We start from the raw sequence: 26,764 nt of genomic DNA, 5'->3' as shown, positions 1-26,764 counted from the left end.
CACTGTGGCTGACATTGTATTGGGGGCTGACTAATACTGTATAGGGGGCTCTGTGGCTGACACTGTATAATAGTCTGTGGCTGACACTATAGATTGTTTGTGTCTGACACTGTATAGGGGGCTCTGTGTCTGACACTGTATAGGGGGCTCTATGGCTGACACTGTATTGGGGTCTCTATGGCTGACACTGTATTGGGGGTTCTATGGCTGACACTGTATAGGGGGCTCTATGGCTGACACTGTATTGGGGGCTCTATAGCTGACACTGTATAGGGGGCTCTGTGTCTGACACTGTATTGGGGGCTCTGTGGTTGACACTGTATAGGGGGCTCTGTGTCTGACACTGTATTGGGGGCTCTGTGTCTGACACTGTATTGGGGGCTCTGTGTCTGACACTGTATAGGGGGCTCTGTGTCTGACACTGTATAGGGGGCTCTGTGGCTGACACTGTATAGGGGGCTCTGTGTCTGTCACTGTATAGGGGGCTCTGTGTCTGACACTGTATTGGGGGCTCTGTGGCTGACACTGTATAGGGGGCTCTATGGCTGACACTGTATAGGGGGCTCTGTGTCTGACACTGTATTGGGGGCTCTATGGCTGACACTGTATAGGGGGCTCTGTGGCTGACACTGTATAGGGGGCTCTGTGGCTGACACTGTATTGGGGGCTCTGTGTCTGACACTGTATTGGGGGCTCTGTGTCTGACACTGTATAGGGGGCTCTGTGGCTGATACTGTATAGAGGGCTCTGTGTCTGACACTGTATAGGGGGCTCTATGGCTGACACTGTATTGGGGGCTCTATGGCTGACATTGTATAGGGGGCTCTATGGCTGACACTGTATAGGGGGCTCTGTGTCTGACACTGTATTGGGGGCTCTATGGCTGACACTGTATAGGGGGCTCTGTATATAGACAGAAAGTTTTTATTGTGAGTCATTTCCCATCACGTGTACTGTGTGCCATTATTTGTTCTCCGCACTATTATTCAGCGTGGCAGACAGCTGTTTCCTGCGCCACATAGCAGTGTTTTCCAAACAGCGTACCTCCAGCTGTTGCAAAACTACAACTTCCAGCATGCCCGGAGAGCCAACGGCTGTCCGGGCATGCTGGGAGTTGTAGTTCTGCAACAGCTGGAGATGCCCTGTTTAAAAAACACCGCTGTATAAAGACAAGCGGCCCCATTTTGTTTGCCTTCTCTACGTGAAGCCGGGGCGTCCCACGTGTCAGCCGCTGACACAGTCACTAATGTACTAATTTGCCTTGTTAATTGCAAGTGAAATAGAAGGAAGCGACTGGTGTGGAAGGCTGGTGGGAGGATGACAACCACCCACTACCACCCCCAACATCCTCATCTACTGCTTATCTAATCATGGGGGGGGGGTATATGTCACATGTACAAGGGCACAGGATGGTGCGTCACGGATACTTCCTAATCCTTGTTGGGGAGGAAAATCAACAAAGGAGGAAGCTTTTGACTTCATATCCCGTCCTCATATATTGTCGTCATATCCCAACCTCCTATCCCGACCTTATATCCCAACCTCCTATCCCGTCCTCCTATCCCGTCCTCCTATCCCGTGCTCCTATCCCGTGCTCCTTTCTCGTCCTCATATTTCGACCTCCTATCCCGTCCTCCTATCCCATCCTCCTATGCCGTCCTCATATCCCGTCCTCCTATCCCGTCATCCTTTCTCGCCCTCCTATCCCGACCTCCTATCCTGACCTCCTATGCCGTCCTCCTATCCCGTCCTCCTTTCTCGTCCTCATATCCCAACCTCCTATCCCGTCCTCCTATCCCGTGCTCCTATCCCGTGCTCCTTTCTCGTCCTCATATTTCGACCTCCTATCCCGTCCTCCTATCCCATCCTCCTATGCCGTCCTCATATCCCGTCCTCCTATCCCGTCCTCCTTTCTCGCCCTCCTATCCCGACCTCCTATCCTGACCTCCTATCCTGTCCTCCTATCCCATCCTCCTATTCCGTTCCTCCTATCCCGTCCTCCTATCTCGACCTCCCATCGCGTCCTCATATCCCGACCTGTAATATGTGTACCAGGTATTGAAATATCTCCAGCCATACAGAAGTTATGTGAGAACATATATTTCCCATTGATTTGCATGGGATGTTAAACAAAAACATCCCATGTACAAAAGCGACATTCCCGGGCTTACGCCAGCATTCTCAAAGACTTGAGAATGCTGGCGTGAGGCCGGCGAAACGTCGCTTTTGTACTACATGGAATAAAGCACTTTGCATCAGATTCCGGTGTGCTGCATATTACTACGACTATTACTAAGGAACCAGAGGACCGTGGCTCCAGCATGCGTGCACCCTGCCTACAGACCCTCATCTTTCTTGATGTGCTGCTTATTTTTGGATTTAGATTACATTTTAGTGTTAATTTTGTGTCGAAAGATAAAACCGCCACATGTCTATGTTATTTACTAGATTATAGAGGCGGGAGATCCCATCATGGCTGGGAAGGTAAGTATGACTTTTTTTCCGTTTTTTATGGGAGTCAATTATTTGTATAGGGCAGAATCTTACATTTACCTGGAAAAAAAACTTTTTCCAGGGAACTGTTATCAGTTCTTAAAACGCGGACCTTAGAATTCAGGCGATAAAGATGTTATCCCACCATAAGGTTTCTCTGTATTGTACGTATTATGTCGGCGTACAACATTATCCATGGCCTCCAACCTGTAGCACTTTAGTTTTTGCAGTATTTCATAGGCTGTGTATGGCAGTATTATGTTGGCTGTGTATGGTAGTATTATGTGGGCTGTGTATAGCAGTATTATGAGGGCTGTGTATGGTTGTATTATGTGGGCTGTGTATGGTTGTATTATGTGGGCTGTGTATGGTTGTATTATGTGCGCTGTGTATGGCAGTATTATGTGGCCTGTGTATGGTTGTATTATGTGGCCTGTGTATGGTTGTATTATGTGGCCTGTGTATGGCAGTATTATGTGGGCTGTGTATGGTTGTATTATATGGACTGTGTATGGCAGTATTATGTGGGCTGTGTATGGCTGTGTTATGTGGGCTGTGTATGGCAGTATTATGTGGGCTGTGTATGGCAGTATTATATGGGCTGTGTATGGCAGTATTATGTGGGCTGTGTATGGTAGTATTATGTGGGCTGTGTATAGCAGTATTATATGGGCTGTGTATGGCAGTATTATGTGGGCTGTGTATGGTAGTATTATGTGGGCTGTGTATAGCAGTATTATGAGGGCTGTGTATGGTTGCATTATGTGGGCTGTGTATGGTTGTATTATGTGGGCTGTGTATGGTTGTATTATGTAGGCTGTGTATGGTTGTATTATGTGGGCTGTGTATGGTTGTATTATGTGCGCTGTGTATGGCAGTATTATGTGGCCTGTGTATGGTTGTATTATGTGGCCTGTGTATGGTTGTATTATGTGGGCTGTGTATGGCAGTATTATGTGGGCTGTGTATGGCAGTATTATGTGGGCTGTGTATGGTTGTATTATATGGACTGTGTATGGCAGTATTATGTGGGCTGTGTATGGCAGTATTATGTGGGCTGTGTATGGCAGTATTATGTGGGCTGTGTATGGTTGTATTATGTGGGCTGTGTATAGCAGTATTATGTGGGCTGTGTATGGCAGTATTATGTGGGCTGTGTATGGTTGTATTATATTGACTGTGTATGGCAGTATTATGTGGGCTGTGTATGGTTGTATTATGAGGGCTGTGTATAGCAGTATTATGTGGGCTGTGTATGGCTGTGTTATGTGGGCTGTGTATGGCAGTATTATGTGGGCTGTGTATGGCAGTATTATATGGGCTGTGTATGGCAGTATTATGTGGGCTGTGTATAGTTGTATTATGTGGGCTGTGTATGGCTGTATTATGTGGGCTGTGTATGGCAGTGTTATGAAGGCTGTGTATGGCTGTATTATGTGGGCTGTGTTTGGCAGTATTATATGGGCTGTGTATGGTTGTATTATGTTGACTCTGTATGGTAGTATTATGTCAGATATGTATGGCCAGGGCTGCCATCAGAATTTATGTGGCGCTTAGACGGCTCAAGGCCTGCCCCCCCCCCTCCCTCGAAATGATAGGTAGATAGATAGATGTAAGATAGATAGATAGATATGAGATAGATAGATAGATAGATATGAGATAGATAGATAGATATGAGATAGATAGATAGATAGATAGATATGAGATAGATAGATAGATAGATAGATAGATAGATAGATAGATATGAGATAGATATAGATATGAGATAGATAGATAGATATGAGATAGATATGAGATAGATATGAGATAGATATGAGATAGATAGATATGAGATACATAGATATGAGATAGATAGATATGTGATAGATAGATATGTGATAGATATGTGATAGATAGATAGATATGTGATAGATAGATAGATATGAGATAAATAGATTGATAAATAGATAGATATGAGATAGATAGATATGTGATAGATAGATATGAGATAGATAGATAGATAGAAATTGGAAATATCCGCAGCACACTAAGTAGTAAAATTCAAACAAGTTTTATTCCATCACAGTGGGGGTGTCCAGAACAACGTTTCAACCAGCTCCCTGGTCTTTTTCAAGCTCACAGCTTGAAGCTTGAAAAAGACCAGGGAGCTGGTTGAAACGTTGTTCTGGACACCCCCACTGTGATGGAATAAAACTTGTTTGAATTTTACTACTTAGTGTGCTGCGGATATTTCCAATTTCTGCTTAAATATGGATCCCTGACCCGGGTCTGGACTCTGCGTGCACCGATTTTTGTTTTTCTTGGGTGCTGCTCTCCTTCTACTATATAGATAGATAGATAGATAGATAGATAGATATGAGATAGATAGATAGATATGAGATAGATAGATAGATAGATAGATAGATAGATATGAGATAGATAGATAGATATGAGATAGATAGATTGATATGAGATAGATAGATTGATAAATAGATAGATATGAGATAGATAGATATGAGATAGATAGATATGAGATAGATAGATTTGAGATACATAGATAGATAGATAAATATATATATATATATATATATATATATATATATATGAGATAGATACATATGAGATAGATAGATAGATAGATAGATAAATAGATAGATATGAGATAGATAGATAGATATGAGATACATAGATATGAGATAGATAGATAGATATGAGATACATAGATATGAGATAGATAGAAAGATAGATAGATATGAGATAGATAGATATGTGATAGATAGATATGTGATAGATAGATAGATAGATAGATTTGAGATACATAGATAGAAAGATAGATAGATATGAGATAGATAGATATGTGATAGATAGATAGATAGATAGATAGATAGATAGATAGATAGATTTGAGATACATAGATAGATAGATATGGCCCCCAACCAGTCCTGGTGTCTAGTGAGTAGGGGCCCTATTGGGGGAGAGAGATAAATAAATAGATATGAGAAAGACAGATGATAGATAGATAAATAAATAGATAGATATTAAAGTGTTTCCCAAATAGGGTGCCTCCAGCTGTTGCAAAACTACAACTTCCAGCATGCCCGGACAGCCGAAGACATGGTGGGAGTTGTAGTTTTGCAACAGCTGAGGGCACCCTGGTTGAGAAACAATGAGATCGAGGTAAATAGTCACAATCTCATTGTTCTTCAACCAAGGTGCCTCCAGCTGTTGCATGAGATATTGCCTATTTATCTCCTACTAATCCCCAAATTACAAACTACCCCCCCCCCCCCCCTCCACTCTCCAGAAAGTAACTTACTATGAGTGATGGATCTTCCTTAGGCATGGGAAGTATTCCAATTACCAGTGGCAACCGAGTGTCAGGGTCTTGGAGAAGGAAAAACAAATCATGTGATCCTGCTCCACCAATAGTGTGAGGGGAGGGGCGGGGCGTCCTCTCTGCTCTTGTACCAGATAGTCGGCCCCTGCGCTGATATTACAGGTACAACATGTCACAGGTAATGTCTGTGGTAGCAGCGCCTCCTCTGTTTGCCCCTGGAAGCAGGAGACGCTTTATACAGCAGCCTCCTGCTTCTGTACTGGGGCTGCAGGCTGCTGAAGGGGGGTGCAGCTGGGGCCCGGGCCCCTTACTGGAGTACTGGCTGTACCCCCTGATGGTGGCCCTGTGTATGGCAGTATTATGTAGTTTATAAATGACAGTATATGTGCTCTGTATGGTAGTATTATATAGGCTCTGTAAGGCAGTGTTATGGCAGTATTATGTGGGCTGTGTATGGTTGTATTATGTGGGCTGTGTATGGTAGTATTATATGGCCTTTGTATGGCAGTATTATGTGGGCTGTGTATGGCAGTATTATGTTGGCTGTGTATGGCAGTATTATGTAGGCTGTGTATGGTTGTATTATGTGGGCTGTGTATGGTTGTATTATGTGGCCTGTGTATGGTTGTATTATGTGGGCTGTGTATGGTTGTATTATGTGGGCTGTGTATGGCAGTATTATGTGGGCTGTGTATGGTTGTATTATGTGGGCTGTGTATGGCAGTATTATGTGGCCTGTGTATGGTTGTATTATGTGGGCTGTGTATGGCAGTATTATGTGGGCTGTGTATGGTTGTATTATGTGGCCTGTGTATGGTTGTATTATGTGGGCTGTGTATGGCAGTATTATGTGTGCTTTGTATGGTTGTATTATGTGGGCTGTGTATGGTTGTATTATGTGGCCTGTGTATGGCAGTATTATGAGGGCTGTGTATGGCTGTATAATGTGGGCTGTGTATGGTAGTATTATGTGGGCTGTGTATGGCAGTATTATGTTGGCTGTGTATGGTAGTATTATGTAGGCTGTGTATGGTTGTATTATGTGTGCTGTGTATGGTTGTATTATGTGGCCTGTGTATGGTTGTATTATGTGGGCTGTGTATGGCAGTATTATGTGGGCTGTGTATGGTTGTATTATGTGGGCTGTGTATGGTTGTATTATGTGGCCTGTGTATGGCAGTATTATGAGGGCTGTGTATGGCTGTATAATGTGGGCTGTGTATGGTAGTATTATGTGGGCTGTGTATGGCAGTATTATGTTGGCTGTGTATGGTAGTATTATGTGGGCTGTGTATAGCAGTATTATGAGGGCTGTGTATGGTTGTATTATGTGGGCTGTGTATGGTTGTATTATGTGGCCTGTGTATGGTTGTATTATGTGTGCTGTGTATGGCAGTATTATGTGGGCTGTGTATGGTTGTATTATGTGGGCTGTGTATGGTTGTATTATGTGGCCTGTGTATGGCAGTATTATGAGGGCTGTGTATGGCTGTATAATGTGGGCTGTGTATGGCAGTATTATGTGGGCTGTGTATGGTAGTATTATGTGGCCTTTGTATGGCAGTATTATGTGGCCTGTGTATGGCAGTATTATGTGGGCTGTGTATGGCAGTATTATGTGGGCTGTGTATGGTTGTATTATGTAGGCTCTGTATGGCTGTATAATGAGGGCTGTGTATGGCAGTATTATGTGCGCTCTGTATGGCTGTATAATGAGGCCTATGTATGGCAGTATTATGTGGCCTGTGTATGGTTGTATTATGTGGCCTGTGTATGGCAGTATTATGTGGCCTGTGTATGGTTGTATTATGTGGGCTGTGTATGGCAGTATTATGTGCGCTGTGTATGGTTATATTATGTGGGCTTTGTATGGTTGTATTATGTGCGTTGTGTATGGCAGTATTATGTGGGCTGTGTATGGCAATATTATGTGCGCTGTGTAGGGCAGTATTATGTGACCTGTGTATGGTTGTATTATGTGGCCTGTGTATGGTTGTATTATGTGGGCTGTGTATGGCAGTATTATGTGGGCTGTGTATGGTTGTATTATATGGACTGTGTATGGCAGTATTATGTGGGCTGTGTATGGCTGTGTTATGTGGGCTGTGTATGGCAGTATTATGTGGGCTGTGTATGGCATTATTATGTGGGCTGTGTATGGCAGTGTTATGAAGGCTGTATATGGCAGTATTATGAGGGCTGTATATGGCAGTATTATATGGGCTGTGTATGGCAGTATTATGAAGGCTGTGTATGGCAGTAATGTGTGGGCTGTGTATGGCAGTATTATGTAGGTTCTGTATGGCTGTATAACGAGGGCTATATATGGCAGTGTTATGAAGGTTCTGTATGGCAGTATTATGTAGCCTCTGTATGGCTGTATAATGAGGGCTATGTATGGCAGTATTATGTAGGTTCTGTATGGAAGTATTATGTGGGCTCTGTATTGCTGTATAATGAGGGCTATGTATGGCAGTATTATGAAGGCTGTGTATGGCAGTATTATGTAGGTTAGGTGTGGCAGTATTATGTAGGTTATGTATGGCAGTGTTATGTGTGCTCTGTATGGCCGTATTATGTAAGCTCTGTATGGCAGTATTATGAGTGCTGTGTATGGGAGTATTATGATGAATAAGTTTGGCAGTATTATGTGGGCTTATGTATTATGTAGGTTATGTATGGCATTATTATGTAAATTATATATGGCAGTATTATGAGGGCTGTTTATGGCAGTGTTATGTAATTTGTGTATGGCAGTATTATGAGTGCTGTGTATGGCAGTATTATGTGAAAGGTGTATGGCAGTATTATATGGGCTTATGTATTATGTAGGTTATGTATGGCAGTATTATGTAAGTTATGTATGGCAGTATTATGAGGACTGTTTATGGCAGTGTTATGTAATTTGTGTATGGCAGTATTATGAGTGCTGTGTATGGCAGTATTATGTGGACGGTGTATGGCAGTATTATATGGGCTTATGTATTATGTAGGTTATGTATGGCAGTATTATGTAAGTTATGTATGGCAGTATTATGAGGACTGTTTATGACAGTGTTATGTAATTTGTGTATGGCAGTATTATGAGTGCTGTGTATGGCAGTATTATGTGGCCGGTGTATGGCAGTATTATGTGGGCTTATGTATTATGTAGGATATGTAGGGCAGTATTATGTAAGTTTTGTATGGCAGTATTATGAGGGCTGTGTATGGCCGTGTTATGTGAGTTGTGTATGGCAGTATTATGAGAGCTGTTTATGGCAGCATTATATAGGCTCTGTATGGAAGTATTATGTGGGCTCTGTATGGTAGTATTATATGGGAGGTGTATGGCAGTATTATGTGTGCTTTTTATGGTAGTATATGTGTTTTGTATGGTAGTATTGTGTGTGCTTTGTATGACAGTATTATGTGCACTATATGTCAGTATTTTACAGACCCTGTATCACAGTCTTATGTGGACTGAGTATGCTGATACTATTTGGGATAAGTATGGCAGTATTATAGTATTATATGGGCTGTAAATTGTAGTAATATGTAAAATATATATTGCAGTATTATATAGACTGTATATGGGAGTTTATGTGGACTGTGTATGGAAGTATTATGAGGGAGGTCTGAGTAAAGCAGTATTATTATGAGAACCGCATATGGCAGTATTGTTAGTGATGAGTATGGCAGTGTTATGTAGGCTGTATATGACGGTATTATGAGGGCTGTATATGGCAGTATTACAAGGAAGTATTATCTCAGGCTATATGTCGGCATTATTTGACTTGTGTATGTGGGTATTTTGTGGATGGTACAACTCCCAGAATGGCCAAGTTGTAGTTTTGTAGAGCTGAAGGGCCACAGGTTGGAGACCACTTGTCTGAAGTAACAAAGGTGTTTCTGAACCTGATAAATAAAATGGCTGCCCTAAACCAATACTACAAAGTAACCGTGCAGGCGTGGCAGACGGAATCGGGGGCAGTAGGCCGCTATAGAACCTCGTCCTCAGTAATGAAGAGCCTTGAGAAGACGATTCCTCACAGTGTCATCCATCTCTTTATAGTGCCGCGCACGTACTGAATGAGCCGCCTTCGTCATATCTTGTCACTTCTAGCCGGAGTCTTTCTATTAATGGCGGCACGCTGGTGACTATGGGATGAAAGGACCATTTACTATCACGATCCTGAGTGAGTGGGACTAATAAGAGAAGGATTCGGAGGCGGATTATTACACCGCCATTGAGTTACGCGGAGGCTGAGGACCCGTTATGTCAGACATGTTCCTTACAGATTCATCGGTGATAGTTGAGGTAAATCTGATGGGACGCGTCTCATGTTGTTGCTCAGATCCGTATAATCGCTGCGTCGGCGCTGTTCACACTGGGATGCGCTGAATTATCAGAATCCTCTTTTTTGTTACTATTGTAATCATTTTTTCTGACCTGAAAATTTCAAAATCTCCATTAAATGTAGTTAATAACAAAGTCAGCTCTGTCCTCAATAAAGCGGGATTACTATGTGAGGACAATGACATGTTGTAGACCGTCATGTGGGCTGTGTATGGCAGTATTAAGAGGGCTGTGTATGGCAGTATTATATGGGCTGTGTATAGCAGTATTATGTGGGCTGTGTATGGCAGTATTATGAGGGCTGTGTATAGCAGTATTATGAGGGCTGTGTATGGTTGTATTATATGGACTGTGCATGGCAGTATTATGTGGGCTGTGTATAGCAGTATTATGTGGGCTGTGTATAGCAGTATTATGTGGGCTGTGTATAGCAGTATTATGTGGGCTGTGTATAGCAGTATTATGTGGGCTGTGTATAGCAGTATTATGAGGGCTGTGTATGGCAGTATTATGTGGGCTGTGTATAGCAGTATTATGTGGGCTGTGTATAGCAGTATTATGTGGGCTGTGTATAGCAGTATTATGAGGGCTGTGTATGGCAGTATTATGTGGGCTGTGTATGGCAGTATTATGAGGGCTGTGTATGGCAGTATTATGTGGGCTGTGTATAGCAGTATTATGAGGGCTGTGTATAGCAGTATTATATGGGCTGTGTATAGCAGTATTATGTGGGCTGTGTATAGCAGTATTATGTGGGCTGTGTATAGCAGTATTATGTGGGCTGTGTATAGCAGTATTATGAGGGCTGTGTATGGCAGTATTATGTGGGCTGTGTATAGCAGTATTATATGGGCTGTGTATGGCAGTATTATATGGGCTGTGTATGGCAGTATTATATGGGCTGTGTATAGCAGTATTATGTGGGCTGTGTATAGCAGTATTATGTGGGCTGTGTATAGCAGTATTATGTGGGCTGTGTATAGCAGTATTATGTGGGCTGTGTATAGCAGTATTATATGGGCTGTGTATGGCAGTATTATATGGGCTGTGTATAGCAGTATTATGTGGGCTGTGTATAGCAGTATTATATGGGCTGTGTATGGTTGTATTATGTGGGCTGTGTATAGCAGTATTATGTGGGCTGTGTATAGCAGTATTAAGTTGGCTGTGTATAGCAGTATTATGAGGGCTGTGTATGGCAGTATTATGTGGGCTGTGTATGGTTGTATTATGTGGGCTGTGTATGGTTGTATTATGTGGGCTGTGTATAGCAGTATTATGAGGGCTGTGTATGGCAGTATTATGTGGGCTGTGTATGGTTGTATTATGTGGGCTGTGTATGGTTGTATTATGTGGGCTGTGTATGGCAGTATTATATGGGCTGTGTGTAGCAGTATTATGTGGGCTGTGTATAGCAGTATTATGAGGGCTGTGTATGGCAGTATTATGTGGGCTGTGTATGGCAGTATTATATGGGCTGTGTAGAGCAGTATTATGTGGACTGTGTATGGCAGTATTATGTGGGCTGTGTATGGCAGTATTATATGGGCTGTGTATGGTTATATTATGTGGGCTGTGTATGGCAGTAGTATATGGACTGTGTATGGCAGTATTATGTGGGCTGTGTATGGCAGTATTATGTGGGCTGTGTATGGTTATATTATGTGGGCTGTGTATGGCAGTAGTATATGGGCTGTGTATGGCAGTATTATATGGGCTGTGTATGGTTATATTATGTGGGCTGTGTATGGCAGTAGTATATGGACTGTGTATGGCAGTATTATGTGGGCTGTGTATGGCAGTATTATGTGGGCTGTGTATGGCAGTAGTATATGGACTGTGTATGGCAGTATTATGTGGGCTGTGTATGGCAGTATTATGTGGGCTGTGTATGGCAGTATTATGTGGGCTGTGTATGGCAGTATTATATGGACCGTGTATGGTTGTATTATGAGGGCTGTGTATGGTTGTATTATGTGGGCTGTGTATGGCAGTATTATGTGGCCTGTGTATGGCAGTATTATATGGGCTTTGTATGGTTGTATTATGTGGACTGTGTATGGCAGTATTATGTGGGCTGTGTATGGTAGTATTATGAGGGCTGTGTATGGTAGTATTATATGGACTGTGTATGGCAGTATTATGTGGGCTGTGTATGGCTGTATTATGTGGGCTGTGTATGGCAGTATTATATGGGCTGTGTATGGTTGTATTATGTGGGCTGTGTATGGCAGTATTATGAGGGCTGTGTATGGCAGTATTATGAGGGCTGTGTATGGCAGTATTATATGGGCTGTGTATGGTTGCATTATGTGGGCTGTGTATGGCAGTATTAAGTGGGCTGTGTATGGCAGTATTATGTGGGCTGTGTATGGCAGTATTATATGGGCTGTGTATGGTTGTATTATGAGGGCTGTGTATGGTTGTATTATGTGCGCTGTGTATGGTTGTATTATGTGGGCTGTGTATGGTTGTATTATGTGGGCTGTGTATAGCAGTATTATGAGGGCTGTGTATAGCAGTATTATATGGGCTATATGGGCTGTGTATGGTTGTATTATGAGGGCTGTGTATGGTTGTATTATGTGGGCTGTGTATGGTTGTATTATGTGGGCTGTGTGTGGTTGTATTATGTGGGCTGTGTATAGCAGTATTATGAGGGCTTTGTATGGCAGTATTATATGGGCCGTTTATGGTTGTATTATGAGGGCTGTGTATGGTTGTATTATGAGGGCTGTGTATGGCAGTATTATATGGACTTTGTATGGCAGTATTATATGGACTGTGTATGGCAGTATTATGAGGGCTGTGTATAACAGTATTATGAGGGCTGTGTTTGGCAGTATTATGTGGGCTGTGTATGGCAGTATTATATGGACTGTGTATGGCAGTATTATATGGGCCGTGTATGGTTGTATTATGTGGGCTGTGTATGGCAGTATTATGTGGGCTGTGTATGGCAGTAGTATATGGACTGTGTATAGCAGTAGTATGAGGGCTGTGTATGGCAGTATTATGTGGGCTGTGTATGACAGTATTATGAGGGCTGTGTATGGTAGTATTATATGGGATGTGTATGGCAGTATTATGTGGGCTGTGTATGACAGTATTATGAGGGCTGTGTATGGTAGTATTATATGGGATGTCTATGGCAGTATAATGTGGGCTGTGTATGGCAGTATAATGTGTGTATGGCAGTATAATGTGTGTATGGCTGTACTATGTAAGCTTTGTATAGCAGTATTAAGTGGGCTGTGCATAGCAGTATTACATAGACTCTATATAGCAGTTTTACATTTACTGTATATCAGTATTTTACAGGCTATGTATCGCAGTCTTATGTGGACTGTGTACTGTTGGTACTATGTGGGATTAGTAAACAGTATTATAAGGGCTGAGTATGGCAATATTATATGGGCCGCCTGTGACAGTATTACGAGAGCTAAGTATGGCAGTATTATGTGGGCTCTAAATAGCAGTATTAGGTGGCTGTATGCAGCAGCAGCATTACATATTTTGCGTATACCAATACCATGTGGGTTGTACCATGTGGGTTGTATATAGCAGTATTACCTTAGGCTTATTGGCGGTTTTATTTGAGTTGTGTATGTGGGTATAATGCGGACAGTGCACACTGTGTATAGCAGTATTACATTTGCTGTATATATGGGTATTACATTAGATGTAGACAATGGTATTATGTGGGCTGCATGTTGCAATATCACATAATCAGTATATACCTTGTATGGTGTATAGTAATATAATGATATCTGCGTATGACAGTGTTTCCCAACCAGGGTGTCTCCAGCTGTTGCAAAACTACAACTCTTAGCATGCCCGGACAGCCAACGGCTGTTCGGGCATGCTGGGAGTTGTAGTTTTGCAACAGCTGGAGGCACCCTGGTTGAGAAACAATGGTGTAGGCCAGGATATGAATAAATAGGACTTTGGTTACCATGCTTCCTACACATTCTGCTGAACTGCAAATCTGTCAACTGATTTAGAGACGCATCCACTATATGGCAACATTTCTGCCAGCAAATTGGTCTTTCAGGGTTCTAGGAAAGACGGATGGTCTGTGGGAGCTCACTAGCAGCTACTGCTGGCCACTCCTGGAACTGAAACATTATCACAAGATTAACACCTTTGTTGTTCCATGCATAAACAGGGTTCATTACATGCCCTGTATTTAGTAAAATACATTTGTAGTGCACCCGTCATGTTCAGCCTGAGGGCTTGTATCATAAATTACATTAATACAAAATTATTTCCTTTCTCTTCCCTTTTCACAGAGCTCCTTGGATCCGCCAAAAGAGTGAATGTAAATTTTCAAGACACGGACGGGTGAGTAAATTCCCTCTAGCTCTATCTGTATACTGCTGCTATCTCTAAGGGATCAGGATATATAGTAGTTATACACCTCTCCTCTAGCTTTATCTGTATACTGCTGCTGCTATCCCTATGGGATCAGGATATATAGTAGCTACCGGTATATACCTCCCATCTAGCTCTATCTGTATACTGCTCCTGCTATCTCTATGGGATCATGATATATAGTAGTTATACACCTTCCCTCCAGATCTATCTGTATACTGCTGCTGTTATCTCTATGGGATCCGGATATATAGTAGTTATACCCCTCCCTCCCAGCTCTATCTGTATACTGCTTCTGCTATCTCTATGGGATTATGATATATAGTAGTTATACATCTCCCATCTAGCTCTATCTGTATACTGCTTCTGCTATCTCAATGGGATCAGGATATATAGTAGTTATACACCTCCCCTCCAACTCTATCTGTATACTGCTGCTATCTCTATGGGACCAGAATATTAAGTAGTTATACACCTCCCCTCTAGCTCTATCTGTATACTGCTGCTGCTATCTCTATAGGATCAGAATGTATAGTAGTTATACACTTCCCCTCCAGCTCTATCTGTATACTGCTGCTGCTGCTATCTCTATGGGATCTGGATATATAGTAGTTATACACCTCCCCTGAGGTTGTGTTTACACACCCCGTTTTTGCTTCTTTTTTTCAGTTTTTGCCATGATTTTCCCAAGTTGCCTTAAAAATTTTAATATTTTATGGCAATTCTGTGACTCACAGTAAAAACGGCATAAAAAATCTATATTAAGACTTTTATGACATTACTCTAAAAAATGCTCTATGAATAAAAAAATGCATTTAAACTGCACATAAGGCACTTTTCAGTATTTACAATAGGACTGTCAGGGATGTCCCCTATCCCTCTCTGTTTTATGTTACTATTTGCAGGAACCCGGACATCTCGGGCATTACAATTGGTGGTTGTGAATATAAGTATTCGGCATTTAGTGTATATGACCGATCCCCATATCTCTCTTCCCTTTCTGATATCGGAGCTATCCGGTTTTGGCATATGGTCCAATATTAAAATAAATGTATCTGAATATGAAGCATTAAATGTGTCCCTCCTCCAGTCAGCTGGCGTGCTCCTTAAAGGGGTTCTCCGGAGGAACAAAAAATGTTTTCAAATCAACTGGTGTCAGAAAGTTATACATATTTCTAAATTACTTCTAATTACTTCTGTCCGGGCATGCTGGGAGTAGATTTGCAACAGCTGGAGACACACTGTTTGGAAAACACCGACCTAATGAAATGACCAGGTGCAGTGATGAGACTCCACACCCTCTCTCTGCAAAAGCAGAGGATTCATGGGAAATGCAGGCAGCATTAGGGAATCATTTCTTGAAATTGCAACTAGTACCGCTGCAAACGCATGCCTGCCACATCAGCTAAAAACAGGTAAAGGGAAGGCGTACACAAGAATCTCTACATTGTTCTGTAATAATAGCCCATGCTGAACTATATAAGTAAAAAAAAATTATAATAAGAATACTAAGAATTATTGTTGTTGTTTGTAAGAATTAATAATAATAATAATAATATTATTAATAATAATATTATTATAATTAATATTATTATTATTGTTGTTATTGATAATAATAATCATCATAATGATAGTAATAATTTATAATAATATAATAGCAATAATAATAAATAATAACGATAATTAAAAAAAAATAACAATTAAAAAAATAAAAGTAAAAATATATTTCCAGGAGTGCTTCTTTAAACATTTTAACAATAATAATAATAATAATAATTTTAAAATAATAATTAAAACTAATAATAATAATAATAGTAATAATAAAAATAATATTTCCAGGAGTGCTTTTTTAAACTTTTTAACAATAATAATAATAATAATAAATAAAAGATAATAATTAAAAATAATAATTAAAATAAATATTTCCAGGAGTGCTTCTTTAAACTTTTTAACAATAATAAAAATAATAATAATGATGATAATAATAAAAAAAATAATAATTAAAAATAATAATAATAAAAAAATATTTCCTGGAGTGCTTTTTTAAACTTTTAAACAATAATAATAAATAATAATAATATTAATAATAATTAAAAATAATAATAAAAAAAAATATTTCCTGGAGTGCTTCTTTAAACTTTTTAAACATCTTTTTTATGGGCCTGGAATTCTAGCCATGTATATTTGTTAAAAAAAAAAAAAAATTTCCTTCCCCCTTCTCTACATCTACTGAGAGGAATCACCCGGTCAAAATCAATTGGACATAATAAATTCCATATCCATTCACCTGGTCAAGCAGTTTCCAATAAAAAGTGGGTATCGCTAATGTGCCGCACGCCCTGATGAGTTACCTATACCTAGCTGTGATATCCTACCGCAGTGTTTCCAAGCAGGGTGCCTCCAGCTGTTGCAAAACTACAACTCCCAGCATGCCCAGACAGCCAACGGCTGTCCGGGCATGCTGGGAGTTGTAGTTTTGCAACAGCTGGAGGCACCCTGCTTGGGAAACACTGTCCTACAGACAGGAGCTGCTGTCATTAATATTGATGACTCGGGGGATATATATATATACGGTCCAGGAGAGCCCTTCACTTATTTAGCAAGTGCAAGATCTTGCAACATCTTGAGGGCAAAACTATTATTTTCTTCTATAAAAATTTTTTTTTTTTAAAGCGCAGAGTCCTTAGGGAGAACCCTGCACAGAAAATCTCAGGTCACCCCTGCAAAATGTGTTTTCACACAAACAACAGCGCAATTAACAAAACACACCAAAGATAACATCCCGAGAGCACAATAAATCCCAGGATGACAAAATGTGTCAAAGCCGAATATGCACTGAAAGCAAGAATAACTTAACGCATACGGTTCAAAGAGACGCCGTTATTATTTATTAATGGTATTATTGTATATATATATATTTTTTTTTATTAGCTGCATTTTAAGTGTTGGCATTTTCACCTGTTGCATTTCTTAGACTGTCCACTAGATGTCTCTGTTACATTACACGTGCTGTGAAGCAGCATTTCATTTTGTGACCTACAGCAAAACTTCATTTACACAGACATATTGTGGTTCTGTACACCCTCTGCTGAGTATGGAGCCATAATACATTACCCTTTGCAGTCACAAATACAGTGTGTGCACAGGTCTCTACCCAGAAGCACACATGTGGCCCCACCCTGATCTTCGCCCTAGCGGCGGTTGGGTACCTACAATTAGTGCACATTGAACAGATGGGGCTAATACACAGTCCTGTTCTATGGTGTTACTTGGAGTAGGCTGAAACTCTCAAAATGTTTGCTAATGGGTCTCACATTTTTTTTTGGTCAGTATGTGTGTTCAGGGTACCCTGCTGTGGGACAGGAAAGAAGGGTTTCAGGTCTACCCTTACACTATCTTCACTGCTCACAGGGGCTTTCCTGCTACCAGAACCAGACCTTGTTCAAATGTAAACAGATTCCTCTCAGCTGCTACCCACATCCTTTGAACCAGGACTGTCCTCTGTGTCCTCTCTCTCTCTCTGCTTGCTTTGCTGAATTGAACAATCCAAGATAGCCAAGAGCACATGTCCACAAAACTCCTCCTTCCCCAGCTTTAGTCACTGCTCAGTTTATTGTAAGTGTGGTGTTGGGGTATGAGGTGCAGGGTAGATGCAGGGCAGATGTTATGGCCCAGGGGCAGATGGTATGAACCCCTTCTTGTTGGGACGCCAGGGCGTGGTTTAGCCTTAACCACCTGAAGGTAATACCGCTGATCCTGGGTTAGGCACAGGGGCAATGAGATACCAATGCCAGATTAAGGATAACGGCAGCTTTACTGAGGCAAGACAGTTGATATGGTCTTTGCAGTACAGCCAAATATCCCAGGGAGGTGACCAGTGACACAGGGGGACCTCACAGGCTTGCTGGGACTTGCAGTAGTTAGACTGACTTTAGTGCAGGCCACGGTGACTACAGATGGACTTGACAGAGATGGTGACTGACAATAAGATGACTTGACTTACTGATGACCGACTTGTGGCTGCCGGACTTTAGACTTGAGAGAGGAAGAAATTGCATATGATATAATAGTAGTATTCCTGTTAAGAAGCTTAGCAGTAACCTTAAAGGGGTACTCCGCCACAAACATCTTATCCCCTATCTAAAGGATAGGGGATAAGATGTTAGATCGCGGAGGTCCCCGCCACTGGGGATCCCCGCGATCTCCGGTGTGGCACCCCTTCATTTGGCGCAGGGAGCAAACTCCGATCCATGCATTGAGGCCGCCACTCCCATTTTTATGGCTGGGGAAAGGGGTACAAAGTACCAGGGAATTGTTGCGATAAATAGTAACTGGGGGGTGGGGGGGAGGGGGGGGTGTAATTAGCAAAAATGATTCTATTATATATAACCTAGAATAGACTGAAGAACCAAATATGTAACATTGCAGTTTTCACAGTGGCCACTAGATGTCTATGCTACATGTATACACTGAAGAAAAAGCATCTCATTTTACAGCCTACAGTAAAACTGAATACTAGGGCTGGACCACTTAAATGGCTGGGGAAAGGGGTCCAGTTCAATAAAGGAAGCAAATTACCAGGGAATAATAGTAATAAATAACAAAAGAAAAAAAATCCATAAAAATGGTCTATTCTATGTAACCTAAAACAGTGGTCTCCAAACTGTGGATCTCCAGCTGTTGCTAAACTACATTACCCAGCATGCCTGGGGAAAACAGACTGTATCTAGTACTTACAACAGTGTTTCCCCACCAGGGTGCCTCCAGCTGCTGCAAAACTACAACTTCCAGCATGCCCGGACAAACTAGACACTATCTAGTACATACAGCAGTGTTTCCCAACCAGGGTGACTCCAGCTGTTGCAAAACTACAACTTCAAGCATGCTCGGACAAACTGGACACTATCTAGTACATACAGCCGTGTTTCCAAACAATGGTGACTCCAGCTGTTGCAAAACTACAACTTCTAGCATGCTTGGACAAACTGGACACTATCTAGTACATCCAGTAGTGTTTCCCAACCAGGGTGCCTCCAGCTGTTGCAAAACTACAATTTCTAGCATGCCCGGAAAAACTGGACACTATCTAGTACATACAGCCGTGTTTCCCAACCAGGGTGACTCCAGCTGTTGCAAAACTACAACTTCTAACATGCCCGGACAAACTGGACACTATCTAGTACATACAGTAGTGTTTCCCAACCAGGGTGACTCCAGCTGTTGCAAAACTACAACTTACAGCATGCCCGGACAAACTGGACACTATCTAGTACATACAGCTGTGTTTCCCAACCAGGGTGCCTCCAGCTGTTGCAAATATCCAACTCCCAGCATGCCCGGACAGCCATTGGCTTTCCGGGCATGCTGTGAGTTGGAGTTTTGCAATAGCTGGAGGTCCACAGTTTGGAGACCACTGACCTAGAAAATGGTGAAGAAACGAATGATTAAACACACAGTAGCCACTAGTTGTCTATGTTACATGTCTACACACTGCAGAAAAGCATCTCAATTTACTGCCTACAGTAAAACGGAATGTCATTTCTAGGGTTGGGCCACCGAAAGGGGAGCAGTCCTATAAAGGAAGAAAAACATTTACTAAAAATGAAATTACATTTAAAAAAATGATAATAAAATAAATGTTTAACTCTCCTATATAACTAGGAAATGGTGATAGTGTTCCTTTAAGAATAAACCAGGAATGAATAAGAACAACAGATTATTTTTATTTTATTATAATTTTTTGTAAGACAAGTCGAATTGTCAACACTTACACCAATGCATGAGAGCGCAGCTCCTAAAGAAGAGGTGTTAATGAGGCCGGGGATAGAGGACCGCACCGCGCAGAAATAATTAGTCCCTGAAAGGTCTATACGGGAATAAGATTCTTCAGCTCGGAGACCCTGATGGTTTTTTTTTTTCCGTAGCTAGCGGAGCCCCTCATGAATGTAAATAATCACAAGGAGCCTCTTATAGCGGCAGATCCACTCGCTGCCTCCATCACTAGTAATATCCGCCATGTTAGAAGATCGGCCCCGGCGCCTGACAGCCGTCCAGCCTCCGCATCGAGGATTTGTCGCTGTTAATTAATATAACATTTGGTTTAATTGCCAATTTCAATTGCTACAAAATAACCCCACCGAAGAGGCCGTTCACTGTAAATTCTCATGGCAGACGCGTTTCAGGAACACTAAGTGTACTGGATGCATTTACTCATTCCTTATAGTATACATTTGTTTTTGCTATTAGGGGTTCATTTATAGTCGGACTGCCTAAGGGCATACAGCATGGGGGGGGGGGGGGTGATGTTCATCCTGCACTTATACTGCATGAATAGAATGTCAGCATCGGTAGAGCTACAGAGATGCTGGATATTACACTTGCTTTTATACTCCAGAGCTGTACTCACTATTCTGCTGGTGAGGTCACTGTGTACATACATTACATTACTTATCCGGTACTGATCCTGAGTTATATCCTGTATTATACTCCAGAGCTGTACTCACTATTCTGCTGGGGAGGTCACTGTGTACATACATTACATTACTTATCCTGTACTGATCCTGAGTTATATCCTGTATTATACTCCAGAGCTGTACTCACTATTCTGCTGGTGAGGTCACTGTGTACATACATTACATTACTTATCCTGTACTGATCCTGAGTTATATCCTGTATTATACTCCAGAGCTGTACTCACTATTCTGCTGGTGAGGTCACTGTGTACATACATTACATTACTTATCCTGTACTGATCCTGAGTTATATCCTGTATTATACTGCAGAGCTGCACTCACTATTCTGCTGGTGAGGTCACTGTGTACATACATTACATTACTTATCCTGTACTGATCCTGAGTTATATCCTGTATTATACTCCAGAGCTGTACTCACTATTCTGCTGGTGAGGTCACTGTGTACATACATTACATTACTTATCCTGTACTGATCCTGAGTTATATCCTGTATTATACTCCAGAGCTGTACTCACTATTCTGCTGGTGAGGTCACTGTGTACATACATTACATTACTTATCCTGTACTGATCCTGAGTTATATCCTGTATTATACTGCAGAGCTGCACTCACTATTCTGCTGGTGAGGTCACTGTGTACATACATTACATTACTTATCCTGTACTGATCCTGAGTTATATCCTGTATTATACTCCAGACCTGTACTCACTATTCTGCTGGTGAGGTCACTGTGTACATACATTACATTACTTATCCTGTACTGATCCTGAGTTATATCCTGTATTATACTCCAGAGCTGCACTCACTATTCTGCTGTGTACATACATTACATTACTTATCCTGTACTGATCCTGAGTTATATCCTGTATTATACTCCAGAGCTGTACTCACTATTCTGCTGGTGGGGTTACTGTGTAGGGGGCTGCACCAAGATCGCGGGGGTCCCCAGTGGCAGGACCTCAGCTATCATACATCTTATCCCTTATCCTTTGGATAGGGGATAAGATGTATAAAGCCGAATTACCCCATTGAAGTAAGAAATGTGATCAGAACCATATTGATAACATGCCCTGAACCATTTAATACATTTGGAGCAGGTAAACTGTTTCCACCACATGAATAAATGGAGTAAAAAGACATTCACCCACACTGCTTTTCATAAATCCCCCCTGCATCAAAATTAAAGGGGTTATCCAGGAAAAACTTTTTTTTTTTTTTTTTTTACATATCAACTGGCTCCAGAAAGTTATACAGATTTGTAAATTACTTCTATTAAAAAATATTAATCCTTTCAGTACTTATGAGCTGCTGAAGTTGAGTTGTTCTTTTCTGTCTAAGTGCTCCCTGATGACACCTGTCTCAGGAACTGTCCAGAGTAGAAGCAAATCCCCATAGCAAACCTCTTCTACCCTGTGCAGTACCCGAGACAGACAGTGATGTCAGCAGAGAGCTCTATGGACAGACAGAAAAGAACAACTCAACTTCAGCAGCTGATAATTATTGGAAGGATTACGATTTTTTAATAGAAGTCATTTACAAATCTGTTTAACTTTCTGGAGCCATTTCATATAAATAAAAAAGTTTTTCCCTGGAATACCCCTTTAATATTGAATCACAGACTGTCAGAGACAAACACCAGATACACCCCGACGCCCAAGGGACCTGCATTGCAGGCTGATAACAAGGTGCAGATCCCGGTGTGCCCTGGAGTTTTATGGTGGTGCCACCTAGTGGTGTGTGTCCTCATGAGCGGGCTGTGATTAAGGCTGGCACATCTGGCCAGCTAATTGGAGAACGTCTCAGAATGTGGCACATAAGTCATCGTGTTCTGCCGCTGCCAGAATCCTAATGACCGGATTAGCATACGGAGCGGTGACAGGCAGCGAGCTAACATGCTGTTATTTTATTGTAAACACTTGTATATTATCTGAGTTGTGTTTCTTAAGATATACTCCGAGATAAATCATTATATATGGGGAAGATCTTCACCCATTAGCACAGCCGTGTAGTCATTCACAAATTGCCTTCACTTATACTTGTTCTGTTGTGGTGATCAAATGGGTTCCTTCGTCTTCATGGGGGACCCCCAGACATGCTCTTCACAGAAGCTTAACCATCAGGGGGCAGCAGGGAGACTCTGTTACCCAGAGCCACATTCACATACTGATCCTGTACTGATCCTGTATTATACTCCAGAGCTGTACTCACTATGCTGGTGAGGTCACTGTGTACATACATTACATTACTTATCCTGTACTGATCCTGAGTTATATCCTGTATTATACCCCAGAGCTGTACTCACTATTCTGCTGGTGAGGTCACTGTGTACATACATTACATTACTTATCCTGTACTGATCCTGAGTTATATCCTGTATTATACTCCAGAGCTGTACTCACTATTCTGCTGGTGAGGTCACTGTGTACATACATTACATTACTTATCCTGTACTGATCCTGAGTTATATCCGGTATTATACTCCAGAGCTGTGCTCACTATTCTGCTGGTGAGGTCACTGTGTACATACATTACATTACTTATCCTGGACTGATCCTGAGTTATATCCTGTATTATACTCCAGAGCTGTACTCACTATTCTGCTGGTGAGGTCACTGTGTACATACATTACATTACTTATCCTGTACTGATCCTGAGTTATATCCTGTATTATACTCCAGAGCTGTACTCACGATTCTGCTATTTATAGTGTTATACATAGTGAGTACAGTACATGGCTGTGGCGGGGCTCTCGATGTTGTGTCTCTATTGGCAGTGGCTCTTGGCTCCTTTACATAAAGTCCTGTACCCCCTGGCAGAGCAGCACATAATTCCGTGTCAGCGATCAGCATTGCCTGGCACTGACTCTGCAGTATCGGGCAGGACATGCAGAGGGGAAATCTCCATACTGATTTTCTGCTTCAATAATCCGTACAATTTTACTCAAGCGTGACGCTGAATTTACTAACATCCACCCTGATGTTCTAATCAACATCAAAACAGCGGCGGCGGCGCAGGTACCGGTGGAGACATCGGTAATAATGATTGGCTGTCCTGGCATCCTGCCATGGTGTAGACTCTCCTGCCCCTAGGGGTAATCCAGGACCTGGACTGCAGATAACACCCAACAAACAGCGGAGCAGGCAGTGCAGAAACCTTTTATTTTAAAAATGTATCAAAGTGACAACAGAATGTTAGAAATCTTTACTAATCTATTCATGGAAAAACTATAATCTTGCAGTGACATAAGTATTCATACCCCTTCCTGAGTACTCCTCAGTGCCCTCCCCTCCCCTACATAATCTTTCCATCTATAAGCCCACAAACTGTAATAATGGCCTTCTTGGTGTCCTGCACAGTAAAAGGGCAGGTAGGTAGGAAGCCAGGTAAATAGTTAACTAGGTAGGTAGATTAGGAAGCCAGATATGTAGGTAGGTGACTAGCCAGGTAGGTAGGTAGGTAGCTAGGTAGTTAGGCAGCCATGTATGAAGGCCAGGTATGTATATAGTATGGTAGCCAGGTATATAGGTCGGTAGCAAAATATGTAGGTATGTAGTTAGACAGCCAGGTATGTAGGTAGTTAGATAGCCAGGTATGTAGATAAGTAGTTAGGCATCCAGGTACAAAGTTAGGTAGCCAGGGAGTTAGTCAAGTAGTTAGCCAGCACCCCTTTCACCCATTGGCGGATCCACAGTCTAGTCTCTGGAGGGGAACTATGAAAACCCCCTATGTGGTTAGTAGGTAGCCTTTCTATTAGTTTGGTAGTTTGTACCCATATTAGCTAGGCAGGAACATAGTAGATAGTCCCTCACATTAGGTGTAGGCAGCAGAGTTCCCTCACATTAGGTGTAGGCAGCAGAGTTCCCCCATAGTAGGTGTAGGCAGCAGAGTTTCCCCATAGTGGGTGTAGGCAGCAGAGTTACCCATAGTAGGCATAGGCAGCAGGGTCCCCCCACAGTAGGTGCAGGCAGTAGTGTTCCCCCCCTCAGTAGGTGTGGACAGCAGAGTTAGAGCCCCCCCCCCCCCCCCCCGAGTAGGTGTAGGCAGCAGAGTTAGAGTCCCCCCTCCCAGTAGGTGTAGGCAAGAGAGTTAGAGTCCTCCCCCCAGTAGGTGTAGGCAGCAGAGTTTGAATCCCCCCTCCCCCCCAGTAGGTGTAGGCAGCAGAGTTAGAGTTCCCCCCCCCCTCCCAGTATGTGTAAACAGCAGAGTTTGAACCCCCCCTCCCCCTAGTAGATGCAGGCATGCAGAGTTAAAGTCCCTCCCGCCCCCCCCCCCCCCCCAGGAGTTGTAGGCAGGAGTTGTAGGCATTGGCCATGACTAAAAGCGTTTGCTCGAAACGCGTCGGCGTTTCACACTTGTTTTTGTGCATGACATGTCACTTGCCACCAAAGTTTGACTTATTTTTCCTCCAATGGGAGCTGGATTTTCCTTTTCTACTTTCTGTAGACAGCAGAGTCAGAGTCCCCCCAGCAGGTGTAGGCAGCAGAGTTAGAGTCCCCCCCAATGGGTGTAGACAGCAGAGTTTGAGTCCCCCCCCCCCTCAGTAGGTGCAGACAGCAGAGTTAGAGCCCTCCCCCCCCCACCAGTAGGTATAGGCAGCAGAGTTATAGCCCCCCCAGTAGGTGTAGGCAGCAGAGTTTGAGTCCCTCCCCCCTAGTAGGTGCAGACAGCAGAGTTAGAGTCCCTCCTCCCCCCCCCAGTAGGTGTAGGCAGCATAGTTAGAGTCTCTCTCCCCCCCCCCCCCCCCCCCAGTAGGTGCAGGCAGCAGAGTTTTCCCCCTTCCCCCCCTTCCCAGGTTGAAAAAAAAAATTATGCTCACCTGATGTCCAACGATCTTCTCCTCTGGAGCGCAGCAGGGGCCCGCGTCTCCCTTCCTCCACAGTACAGGCACCGATGAGTGACGTCATCGGCGACTGCGCTGCGTGGGGGACGGAGGTCATGTCTCCTCTGTGTAGGTCACTCACACATAGGGGACGCCTTCTCCTGTATGTGCATGTGCAAGTGCCCTGGTTTCCCAGGAGCGGCGGCAGCGGCGAGCCTTTTACCCAGCCGGTCCGAGTCAGTCCGCCCCTGAAAATCTCGGTACTGTTCCATTCAGCTTTTCATCAACCCTGATCAGTCTCCCTTTCCTCCAGACATGATGCTGCCCCAAATATACTTCACTTTTGGGATGGTATTGGGCAGGTGATGGGCAGGGCCTGGTTTCCTCCAGACATGATGCTGCCCCCACCATAATCACTGTAGGGATGGTATTGGGCAGGTGATGGGCAGTGCCTGGTATCCTATAGACATGATGCTGCCCCACCATGATCACTGTAGGGATGGTATTGGGCAGGTGATGGGCAGTGCCTGGTTTCCCCCAGACATGATGCTGTCCCCACCATGATCACTGTAGGGATGGTATTGGGCAGGTGATGGGCAGGGCCTGGTTTCCTCCAGACATGATGCTGCCCCCACCATAATCACTGTAGGGATGGTATTGGGCAGGTGATGGGCAGTGCCTGGTATCCTATAGACATGATGCTGTCCCCACCATGATCACTGTAGGGATGGTATTGGGCAGGTGATGGGCAGTACCTGGTTTCCCCCAGACATGATGCTGTCCCCACCATGATCACTGTAGGGATGGTATTGGGCAGGTGATGGGCAGTACCTGGTTTCCTCCAGACATGATGTTGCCCCCACCATGATCACTGTAGGGATGGTATTGGGCAGGTGATGGGCAGTGCCTGGTTTCCTCCAGACATGATGCTGCCCCCACCATGATCACTG

At 42.8% G+C, this 26,764-nt stretch overlaps 1 protein-coding gene across 4 annotated transcripts in view; it reads left to right on the top strand.

The window, feature by feature from the left end:
• The window catches only part of CASKIN1 (CASK interacting protein 1), a 299,543-nt gene that overhangs the window by 200,812 nt on the left and 71,967 nt on the right, over window positions 1–26,764 (top strand). For all 4 annotated transcript variants that reach the window (XM_056537150.1, XM_056537149.1, XM_056537148.1 and 1 more), the window contains exon 2: window positions 14,441–14,492. In XM_056537150.1, coding sequence (XP_056393125.1) covers window positions 14,441–14,492 — 52 coding nt within the window. The remainder of the gene's footprint in view (window positions 1–14,440; window positions 14,493–26,764) is intronic.

This window comes from Hyla sarda, chromosome 8, assembly GCF_029499605.1.
Source record: "Hyla sarda isolate aHylSar1 chromosome 8, aHylSar1.hap1, whole genome shotgun sequence".
Classification (NCBI taxonomy): domain Eukaryota; kingdom Metazoa; phylum Chordata; class Amphibia; order Anura; family Hylidae; genus Hyla; species Hyla sarda.
The sequence above is the reverse complement of the archived record's forward strand: the minus strand, read 5'-3'. Positions and strand labels throughout refer to the sequence as shown.